General features: G+C 37.5%; 1 protein-coding gene across 1 annotated transcript in view; it reads left to right on the plus strand.

Moving 5' to 3' along the window:
* Window positions 1–520: 520 nt before the first annotated feature.
* LOC139124793 (proton-coupled zinc antiporter SLC30A2-like) overlaps window positions 521–12,208 on the plus strand; it is a 40,408-nt gene continuing 28,720 nt past the window's right edge. Inside the window, exon 1 of the mRNA XM_070690904.1 lies at window positions 521–1,416. Within this exon, the coding sequence (XP_070547005.1) occupies window positions 1,026–1,416 (391 nt within the window). The 5' untranslated portion in view covers window positions 521–1,025. The remainder of the gene's footprint in view (window positions 1,417–12,208) is intronic.

Here is a 12,208-nt window from a genome sequence, read left to right on the forward strand (position 1 = left end):
CATGGTTAACTTCACGCGCAAGGGTATCTTATAATAGCGACATCATATCGTCACGATGTACCCACGTGTCGCGTTGAGCATGTGAACATGAAGATATTGGTTTTCCTAGCGACCTACTTTCCTCCGCGTAGGGGGCGTTGCCAGTTCCGTACTTTCAAGTTAAGCGCCTAATAATTGAAATTCTTTGTTTGCCGTTCTCGTTTTTTCCTCACCCCACAGTCCCAGGCCGATTGTATGTTATGTGACCGTGTTGGAACCTCTCGCTGAGTAAATACCGAACAAAGAAACAACAAGCACAGAAAGAGTAAACAAATACACTGATTTTCTACTAATGCATTTCTTGGATGATGTATTAAAAGGAAAAAAAGTTTTTTTGGCTGTATTTGGTTTTTTTTTACAATTCAGTCTGAAAACCTATCCGCCAGCGGACGGCAAACAAGGAATTGTATTGAAGCCGCCTTATCGGCCTGGTTAACCATAGCACGCGTAATCAGTTATAAAGTATATCTTTATATCTCTCACCATTATCGTTTGGCACTCGAAGCCCGGGTAGCTGCCGTACCGTGTTTTGCTCACGACTGTCCAAGTTTTTGATAGCACGAACTAGCATGTGCAACATTTTTGGAATGACATTGTGGCCTTGAACCGTCGAAGCTCCGACGCGCATCATTAACCATTTCACCTCAAGCAACGTTTAAAACTTGGAATGAAAAGTTTCGATCATCTGTTAATCTACTCATCACATTTCGTCCGCATTTGAGGCTAAGTTCGTGGACCAATTGGACTGTTTCGTCTGTGCCTTGATTGCAATCTCAGCTGTAAATAGTTTCCGACGAAACGCCATGATGAGCCGTGTGTACGACAGATTAGTCGAACACCTTGGAAGCCTCAATCAGATTATATACATTGGATAATTATATCAGGAAAAGCCAATTAATTGCTGTTCACTTGGAAAAACTTTATTTCTTCTTGTCTGCGGGTTTCAGGTCGTTTTCCCACACATTTTGCACACGGCACGAAATATTATGGCGATTGCGAACGGTCAGGAGTTGAGATCAGTGAATGACTTCAGGAACATTCAGAGGCCGTATACAGTTGCAGCGAACGGACTGGTGCCGAATATCGACGCCGACGACGACTTCCCAGTCTTCTTCATCTCCAGGAACACCATGAGTACCAACAGCCCCCGCCTTCAGCTTCGAGAGGACGATAATTATCTGGGCGGCGTGAGTGACGACGAAGACGACGCGCCTTTGATCTGCCCATCGGACGGCGATGAGAGCGTCGTGAACCTGACTCGAGGCAGAGACCATCACTGTCACTCTGACAAAGCCCCGAGCGTGACTAACAAGGCTAGGAATCAACTCATTTGTGCCTCCTGTCTCGTGCTTCTATTTATGATAGCTGAAATTATCGGTGAGTGAGGCCATGTGTGTCCTCGGTTGATTTGAATCTTCTCGTTGTCAAGTTTTGTCGCACTTTGTGCGCGGACGCGCATGGGAGCTCTCAATTCACACAAGCCAACCTTGAAATCAGTTGAAATTTTTTAACCAGAGTTCACACAGTTCACGGTCATCTTGAGTTGTTTTCGCTGTTTTGACAAATAAACACATTGTTATAACACCATTGCGCCAACTTCCCATAAAATTGCTGCTATGATAATACTAGGTCAGATAAAATTTTCGACATTCCCAAAGACAACTTTGCGAGGTATACTATTAACTAAATTTTACTGCGGCCAGTGAATTGCTTCTTCTAGTTCTTGTTCTTAGGTAAAACCCGTGGCCCATAGAGTTTGTTTAATACTTGCCCTTGTTAGGACATGTGATATCGTTAATATTTTCGCCCGAACGGTAGCTTAATCCGTTCGTAACACGTCGCTTGCGGTGTGCGGCCATGTGGAACGGCCATTCACCGTCCGCCGTGACATGGGTCATTCCATTATCGCTAAACAACCAGCAAGCATTAGTTGTACGCATTATAACAGTTTAACAAGACTCAACGACGTGTATTGTAGTTTTGAACATGAAAGACAAAGACACTACATTTACGTATGAAGAGAAATAGGTTACGGCCTCCCCAGTTGGTATGTAAATGAGTCTTTTTTTTAAATGAGTGCCCTCTCACATTCGGCGCGCGGCGAGTGGTGTTAGAGTATTTCGGAAAGCCAGCTGAGAGGATGTTATATTTTACCCATGCTCCTTTATGGATGCAGACAAATACTTAACTTAAATACACGAATATTTTATATCATAATGTGCATAATGATAATTCTATCTTGATGCATGCAATCATGCAAATTCACACAGAACTTAACAGATTTTCATCAGGCGGTTGATGGAAGCATAGACCCTCCAGAAAGTTTTTCTAGTAGGGGGGGGGGGGGGGTTCTATGGTGGAAGGGACTGGTTGTGTCATCGCACTTTGCTCTCGTGACAATCTCCTTTACATCTAGAGAAAAAATATGTAAATTTATCACAGATAGCAAACATTTACGTCAATGTTTCTTTCAGATGGTCAACTTTTGTCAGGACAATTAATTCAAAGGGAAAAAGTTTGTTTTCATCCTCGTGTGGTTTTATCTAGACTGATGTCATCAGCCTGTTTTTTAGGGTCCCTGTAAAATATTAATGGGCCATCTGAGTAAAGCTGTAAATTTTGTTGATTTCTCTTTTTGTTTTGTATGTCAATCGCAGGTTTTTGTTCTATTCCCAAAGTCTGTTGAAACACTGTCTGTCTAGCTTGTCAATACAGCGACTACATGTGTAAGTTGTTATTGTTTACATTTGAATTTTAGTCTGTACCAGAATTGACTGATCAACAATAGGCTTAGTTGACAACTTTTATAAATATATATGAACATGCTTTAGGGAGTGGAACAAAAAACTTTGGTCACCATTAAAAAACATAATTAGTGGAAAAAAAATCATCAAACGTTATAGCTACTGGCCCAATAAACAAAAAAACAATAACAGCGACAATTGCATACACCCAAGAAAATATCAATGTTTGTGAGATCACGTGTATACACACTCCGGCACTGCAGATCAACATCGCTTTCTCTATTGTCAGAGTTACCACTGCATGCTAACATTTCTGTTTTCCACATTTTTTGGACGTCAGTTGTTGGATCTTGGATCTCATGACCTGCAAAAAAATTAAAACTAGAAACTACATCGTGGCAATGATTATTTTTTGTGAGAAACCGAGGATGTGAAACAAACTATATCTTATATGTCAAACTTCTGGTACCATTGTAAGTGACCTTTAACCTCCTCACCCTCTGACCTCACATGTGAATTCTTTTGCTGTCAACACATTGTCAGATCTTTGGCAATAGTGAAGGACACACGGACAAGGACGGCCTTGTAAAGCTACACACTAAATGTGTCCACCCCGTAGGATTCATAATTTATTGCACAATGGAGATAAAACCAGGCAGATTATATTGGGAAGATCTTAAAGTTATACAAATGCCGCTAAGTGCTGAAAATAAACAGCTAGAGATATGCAGACTACTATGGAAGAGAAAGTGAAACAAATTTCAAAAACTGAAAAGATTTCAATTTGTGTGACCTATTCATGAATGGACCAAGAATACTTTAATATGCAAGATAATTTACAATAGGTTTAATCAATGCCAGACATCTTTTAATCTCATCTGTACTTCAATAAGACCATTCAAAAGACAATTAAGGGAATTGAATGATGTCAGTTCTGTCTCAGACAGTGCAGTGTAATCAGTTAATTCATATCTTGCAATTTCCATTGCTGAACATCATTCTCACACATCAGGATGTCCAGAATATATTAATAAACTTGACCATCTATAGTGACATTCAGGGGATTATTCAGTTAATCTTTAGACAGAACAGATTGGTCAAAGTGAGGATGAGTACATTGTTTTCTGCCCTAGAAATGTGTCCAGTTTTCTGTCTGTCCTTTGTATAAACTTTTTGTTTCAAGTACACTTCAGTTTTGCGTTTGAATATTTGCTGCTTGCACGTAACAGAATGGTTAAAGGTATACTATGGCGCGTAATCAAGGCCAACTTTCGAACTCCCAGTTTTCAACTATGGAACTCCACATTTTCAACTTTTGAACTCCCAGTTTTCAACTATGGAACTCCACATTTTCAACTTTTGAACTCCCAATTTTCAACTATCGAACTCCACATTTTCAACTTTCGAACTCCCGATTTTCAACTATTGAACTCCACATTTTCAACTTTCCAACTCCCTATTTTCAACTTTCAAACCCCACATTTTCAACGATGGAACTCAACATTTTGGATTCGTATTCCACATTTTCGGCTATAGAAGTCATAGGTCCCCTAGACCACTAGCCAGCGAACACAAGCCGAAATGAGAATACATATAGTCAAATATGACTTGTAAAAAATCGTCGGTGTCATTTTACATGAAACTACTTATCACTTTGTTAGGGAGTCCAAAACAAATGGTGACCTCGCAATTAATTTTGAACATGGAGTTCGAGTTCGTTTGTGACCACGTCAGTGGTAGTTTGTCTAGGCAGCTACTTGACCTTGACCAGCCCGACAGCCGGGGAGATGTGTCACGTAGGTGTGCAGTCTTGTTAGACTTTTGTCACAGTTAAGTGGTGAGCGTATTGTCCAACTGGTGCAAGCCGCTCAACGTGAAATACATGATGTTGAACATAGTGGTCACGGTGTAATAAAGGGAAAGTGGCTTCACACATCAGCCATCTCGTCTTGTATGTGCTTTGGTGTGTTCAGTGTCTGAGTTGTGTTTTGGCTGTTAGCGTGAAAATGAACAAGCGAGTCGTTAATTTTAAAATAAGCCATGGCGAGCCACGCACGCATGCTCTTGTCATTATACGACATGATAGCGACCGAATTAAGTGATGGCGGAGGTCGGCGGTAAACTTGAAGTTATAGCATCACAAGTGTTTCAGGTTCATATTTTTGGACCCTCTAGAACATCACATACGAATAACTCTAAAACTCCGAAACGTCATGTGACGTATCTATGACGCGTTGTGACGTAGTATAGCCCAGAAGGAAAAACGTGGATAACTACAATGAAGCAAGTTAGGGATGCCTAAGGAGAATACGAATCCCAAATGTTGAGTTCGAAAGTTGAAAATGTGGAGTTCGAAAGTTGAAAATGGGGAATAGGAATCCCAAATGTTGAGTTCGATAGTTGAAAATTGGGAGTTCCAATATTGGCCTTGATTACGCACCATAGGTATACTGTCACCTGTTCCAATTTTACCACAGTTACCATGGAAAGAGAAACTCTAACCAATCACAGATTTTAATTGGGTGGCTGCTTTTTAACCCTTTCACCCCCAGTTCCCTGTATACAGGTCCAACTTTACCATAGAAAACATAGAAAACAATGGATTTGGGACAAACCATGGTGATGAAAGGGTTAAAATCAGCACCCTCACATGAGTATTTTGAATACCAAGGAACGCCCCTTTGACCATATATGGGCATATTTAGATTACAGGTGACTGTATACCTTTAAAACAGCATGAGACTTTACATTTACTAAAAACCCAGTGCTCTTAGTTTGGTAGATAGATTGTTCAAAAATCTCACTCATTTTGTTGATATGAAGTTGAAAAGTTTATTATACATGTACCACGCGTAAAAAACCAACATGCTGTAAGAAGTTCTACAACTTACAAGTAATAATTTACAATTCCTGCCAGACAGTATTACTTTCCAATTTGCAAGGTCAGCAAAAAGTTTTATTAAGCCAAATCGATATTTTCACCACCTTGGTTTGGTCGGTTATAACAGTCTATGTCCATAAATATGCTTACAACATGTTTCAAGAGCTCTCAAATGTTCAGCATTTTGTTCAAATGCACCATATGGGACATGTTGTGCTTCACTAGTTTTAAAACCCTTTGAGCGCCAAAGTCAATTTTTGTCACCTTTAGAAAATACACTCCAGTCATTTTTTTCAGGTTTTTTCGTCAAAATTTTGATAACAAACTGTAGCCAATGAAATGTTATGTCCATTTGGTCCAAAATTATAAGAAAATTACAGAAAAGTTCATAAAAATTGGTAAAAATGTTACTCTTACATTTTGGTGGGAAAAATTACAGCACTCAAAGGGTTAACCAACTTGACCTGATAGTGAAATATGAACTTTGCAGGATAAGGATTAATTAATGTTTTCTCAGAGCTTTAATATAAGCATGGGTAAAAAAGTGTGACAAATCTGTAAAAATCAATACACACTTGTTTGCTGATGTAGCAACGTTGTACATTTGAGACACGTCAAGAAGAAAAAAACAACTTTACTTCAAATGCGCCATAGACCAGCTTAAATGCTGTCAATGTTGTCAAACTTTCGGATAAAAACACTCAAAGAGTGTAAACATCATTGTTTGGAAATCCGCCATGCTATCCAAAGTTTGACTTAAGTGACATTTGACCTAAATAGCTAATCACCCTTTACTGCCAAATTGTCAAGCACCTCAAACAAACAGTGCCTTTAGTTACTTTGTAAGCTTTCAGGAGAGACAAGCAGCTTGACGTAAACAGAGAGAATGCAGAAGAAAAGACAAAGAAATCTTGCTCTCTGTGTGAGACTTAATTTATACAAGAACATATTCCAAACAATACAGACAAGTTTTTATCACGTGAAGGTTTATTGTAGGTCATTGAATAAAAGGCCAATAAAATAATTTTTTCGTACAATGTTGGGCAACGCACCTAAAGAACACTGAACAATTCCACTTTTCTGTTTTAGCTCCGCTGTCAGCGACGCGGAGCTTATCAAATAGGTTGATTTTCCGTCGTCGTCCGTCGTCCGTCGTCCGTCGTCGTCGTCGTCGTCCGTCAACAATTGCCTTCTCCTCTGAAACTGCAAGTCCAATTGCTTTGAAATTTTATATGCAGTTCACTTGGGGTGACCACACTTAAGTTTGTTCAAATCGAGGTGAAATTTGCATATTTGTATTTTTGGGGCAATTTTTGGTGTTTTTGGTAAAAAAATCTTCTTCTCTGAAACCGCTTGTCCGATTGCTTTGAAATTTGATATGCAGTTTACTTAGGGTGACTTCAGTCAGATTTGTTCAAATCGTGGTGAAATTTGCATATTTGTATTTTTAAGGCAATTTTTGTCATTTTTGGTAAAAAAATCTTTAAAAATCTTCTTCTTCAAAACTACCAGTCAGATAGCTTTGATATTTGGTACATATGTCCCTAGGGATGATCTATTTCAGATTTGTTCAAATTGTGCAGAAATATGCAAATTTGCATTTTTAAGGCAATTTTTGCCATTTTTGGTCAAAAAATGTATTTCTCAAAAAGGACTGGTCTAATAGTTTTGAAATTTGGTATACACGTTTCTATAGATGAACTGAGTAATATATATTGAATTTCTGATGAAATCTGAAATTTTGTATTTTTGGGGCAATTTTCGCCATTTTTGGTCAAAAAATGTGTATTTCCAAAACTATTGATCTGATAGCTTTGAAATTTGGTATACAGGTTCCTACAGATAAACTACATGATATTTATTGAAATTGTGATGAAATCTGCAATTTTGTATTTTTAGGGCAATTTTTGCCATTTTTGGTCAAAAAATGTGTATTTCCAAAAGTACTCATCTGATAGCTTTGCAATTTGGTATACAGGTTTTTACAGATCACCTTAATGACATTTGTTAAAATTATGATGAAATCTGCAATTTTGTAATTTTGGGGCAATTTTTGCCATTTTTGGTCAAAAAATGTGTATTTCCAAAACTACTCATCCAATAGCTTTGAAATTTGGTATACAGGTTTCTACAGATGAACTAAATGATATTTATTAAAAAATAATGATGAAATCTGCAATTTTGAATTTTTGGGGCAATTTTTCCCATTTTTGGTCAAAAAATGTGTTTCTCAAAAAAAAGTACTGGTCTAACAGCTTTGAAATTTGGTATACAGGTTTCTATAGATGAAGTTATGAACTAAATTTGATCTCTTGAAATTATGATGAAATCTGCAATTTCATTTTTTGGGGCAATTGTTGCCATCTTTGGTCAGAAAATTTTATTCTCAAAAAACTACTCATCAGATAGCTTTGGTTGACATGTTCTTAGGGATGATCCAATGTGATATATTCAAAGTATGATGAAATCTTCAATTGTGTATTTTTGCAGCTTATTTTAGCCACTTTTTTCTGGCCTCTGCATTGAGCTATCAAAGATTTCCACCTTCCTAATCAACATGTGTAAAAAATACTTATTCTCTACATAAACACAGCGGAGCTATATCGGCCGCTAGGTCGCTTGTCTGTTTTAGGGTGGGGCTGGGGCTCTCGTAACCCTGTGAAGCAACTGGACCCCTTAGTTTTATGTCTGTTTGTTAAATCACTCAATTTGGGCCCACTGTTCTTGTCGTACCTGTTAAACAAAGTGTTGACAAGAACTTTGAAAATTGGCATGTTACAGTGATTTACTGAGATCAAAAGCTTAAAGTAGAACGCACCTCGGGGACAGACATTCGAACTCTCAAACTTTTACAATTCTCTTCTGATATACCACATGTTGGGGTTCATTTTAAAGCTCTTGGTGAAAGAAAACTTTTCACCGGCTTAGTTTTTAGAAATTCAAAAATTTTCATTTTTCTCCATAGAGTTAACACAGGGATGGCGGCCATTTTGAATTTCTAATATCGGTAAATCTTGGGTAATTTGTTTCTCCAGTACCAAAATTTGCACAGTGACCCCCTATTTTTATTCTTGATTTTGAAAGAGAACGATTGAAAGATTCCTTGAGGAAAGTTAGAGCAAAAGTGTAAGTCTTTCACTTTCGAGGTGCATATTACCTTAAATACCTGGTTTGCCGTACATAGACTTCATCAGATGTGATTATCATAGAAGGTATTGTTTTGCCCAAGGAGGCAACTTCACTCAATTACTTACCAGACATCAAGTTGTTACTTACCATGACTTTCCTGCACTGTTGTTTCTCGAAGTGAGTTTCAGTTAATGACAGATCCTCACATTTGTTCAGTACTTTTCATTTCAGGACTACAACTAATTGGGGCTCATTTTAAAGCTCATGGAAGTAGAAACTTTAACCGCCTCAGTTTTTAAAAATGAACATTTTTAGCGACGAAGTTATGTAACTGAGGAAGCTTATAGAGTTGGGAGAGGCAAAATTGACGTCATTTCCGTCAACAACTTCCGTAAAACTATTTTGTCACACCACGTGATCAGTGTTATTTAACGACTACACTAGCATACCTCCATCATGGTATACCATTCACGTTGCACACTCACTATCAGCGAAAATACCAGATCATGTTGAATTTACATTATAATTGAACTTAGAGCGTACGTGTGAGTGTATTGGCTTACATGAAAATGCGATAGACAATGATGCATTTACGTTAGAACGTCCGTGCTCGATCATATTGTTTTTGTGCTGTCAGTGTAAATTACGAGATTGGTGGATGTTGACGGACATCATACGTGCGTCTGGTCCTGACATGCATGTCGTTTCGATCTCCTTTTTACTATGCAGGGAGAATGAATAACGTTCCTCATGGGTTTCAAATATGTCAAAAAATACGAAGTTTTGAGTGGATTTACGATTTCGTTTGTAAAATTACGAGCGAAAATTTCAGCTTCCCATTTCATCAGCGCGACCGTGCAAGAAACCTCAGTCTCGACATCATGCGTGCGTTTGGTCCTGGACATGCATGTCGTTTCGATCTCCTTTTTACTGTGCAGGGGAGAAATAATTACGTTCCTCATGGGTTTCAAATATGTCAAAAAAATACGAAGTTTTGAGTGGATTTACGATTTCGTTTGTAAAATTACGAGCGAAATTTCAGCTTCCCATTTCATCGGCGCGACCGTGCAAGAAACCTCAGTCTCTACTACCTCCACATGTAGTACCACACGAACAGAAAGGCCGGCCTCTGAAACACTCAGTGTGTAAGCGTGTGGAAATTTGCGTAGATAGTGTTTTTTTCTCATTTAATTTGACAAATTATCAGCAAAAACCTCAATAATTCAAGGTAACCCTTTCTTCTCAATCGCTTCCTGGAGTTTCAAAGTCATACCAACGAAAATGAGTGAAAAATTTCGATGCAAAAATCGTGCACCGGCGAGAGTAATATGCGTAAGCTTAAAGAGACTGAGAGTATTCATAGAGAAATAGCCCATGATTCGAGCTTGGTTTTCCTGTTTTTCGTTTGAATTTTGGCCAAATAGTCGCTTTTTAGCAGGTTTTGAAATTTGAAAGCATCTAAAAATATTAAAATGACTTTCATTAACAAACTAAATAAAAAAGTAAGAATTCAATTATTTATCTACAAAAAAAAATATTTCGGCAGGCTGAATCATGCAGCTAAAAAGTGAACAATCAATGTTTTGGACGAGTACATACGTGTGAGTGATTTTTCGCGGGGATTCCCCGACCATTCATTGCTGTGGCGCTCGAATACGCAGTCAGTTTCTGTGAAACGGGATGAAATTTTCTTTCAGGCGAGGCGTTTCAAGTTACTCTTGAGAAAAGTTACTTATTTATCAGTTGTTGTTTTACTGTTTCATGACACATGTTTCTGATTCAATCACTTGTTGACCTGAAAAACAACGATATTTAGTACTCTTTTTCAACAGACTTTTAGTAAGTAGCCGCGGTACAGCTGTCAAAATACTATCGTTTTCAAAGTACATTTTGAGTGAACTTTGTAAATGAACATTCTGAACCATCGTGTAATGTTATGCTTGGAATTTTGTTGCTTTTGAGGTTTATTCGTGGGTTTTTTGTTTCAAAAGTGAACAATCAATGTTTTGGACGAGTACATACGTGTGAGTGATTTTTCGCGGGGATTCCCCGACCGTTCATTGCTGTGGCGCTCGAATACGCAGTCAGTTTCTGTGAAACGGGATGAAATTTTCTTTCAGGCGAGGCGTTTCAAGTTACTCTTGAGAAAAGTTACTTATTTATCAGTTGTTGTTTTACTGTTTCATGACACATGTTTCTGATTCAATCACTTGTTGACCTGAAAAACAACGATATTTAGTACTCTTTTTCAACAGACTTTTAGTAAGTAGCCGCGGTACAGCTGTCAAAATACTATCGTTTTCAAAGTACATTTTGAGTGAACTTTGTAAATGAACATTCTGAACCATCGTGTAATGTTATGCTTGGAATTTTGTTGCTTTTGAGGTTTATTCGTGGTTTTTTTTATTCTTTTATATCATCAAACATTGACAAGTAAGCTTGTAAAACTAGCCTTAGGCCTAAATCACTTAAATTAGAATTATGTGTTACTTTCTGGTTTTGTAACATGTAAAGAAATAAATAAGTTGATTTCTATTGATCCTTTCCACTTATTGGTATTTTTTCCTGGTTTAAAGTTGAATATCCTTTAACCTTTAGTCTCTACAATCTTAGAAAAAATGAAACGATTGATTTAATAAAAGAAACTTATTGTGACACAGTTCAGTCATTTTCATAATTCTGGTTCAAAATTCAGTGTGCTATACTCATATCTTGGCAGTGCTGAACTCTTCTATCATAGTATCTGCAATTGAAGAATTACTTCACATAGAATAATTTGTAAATGTAAATCAGTGCTGTTTAAGATTATTTAATTGTCAGGGTGTTGCCAAATCTTGTGTGTATATAAGTATGTCCGGTTCTGAGATGAGCTATATTGGCATACAAAAGGAATTTGTTGATAACTGACAATTTAATTAATACAGTCAATTTTGAAATTTACTCAAAACTTTTGAGACTGAATTTGAAACTTTACTAAGGATTTTTGGTAGCTAGAGGGGAAACAGACATACCAGTGTGATGGGCGGACCAGAAAGTCCATGGAAATCAAGCAGGTTGTTCTTACATGAACATTGCTGTTTGGTGTGTTGATTTGTAACACACTATGCTAACATGTTTCAACACCCAAGGAAACATTTGTAACTTTATAGTCAATGCGACATATTAATAAAATTATTTTAATTTTGTATCGGAATATCACAAAACAATGTTGTGATCATCGCAGTCCAGCTAGCTGTTATGAGTAAGCATGTGTACTTGGCTGGACCGATCAAGTTTCTGCAAAAAATCATTTCACCATCAATGACAAGCTAAAGTGACGTCTTTAATAAATGTGTCCATTCAATCAATATCCAAAGAAAATCAAGGCTATCAATGACACGAAGAAAGTTTGTTTAGAATTATATTTTCGTTTTAA

This window comes from Ptychodera flava (genome assembly GCF_041260155.1).
Source record: "Ptychodera flava strain L36383 chromosome 23 unlocalized genomic scaffold, AS_Pfla_20210202 Scaffold_24__1_contigs__length_23054250_pilon, whole genome shotgun sequence".
Lineage (NCBI taxonomy): Eukaryota > Metazoa > Hemichordata > Enteropneusta > Ptychoderidae > Ptychodera > Ptychodera flava.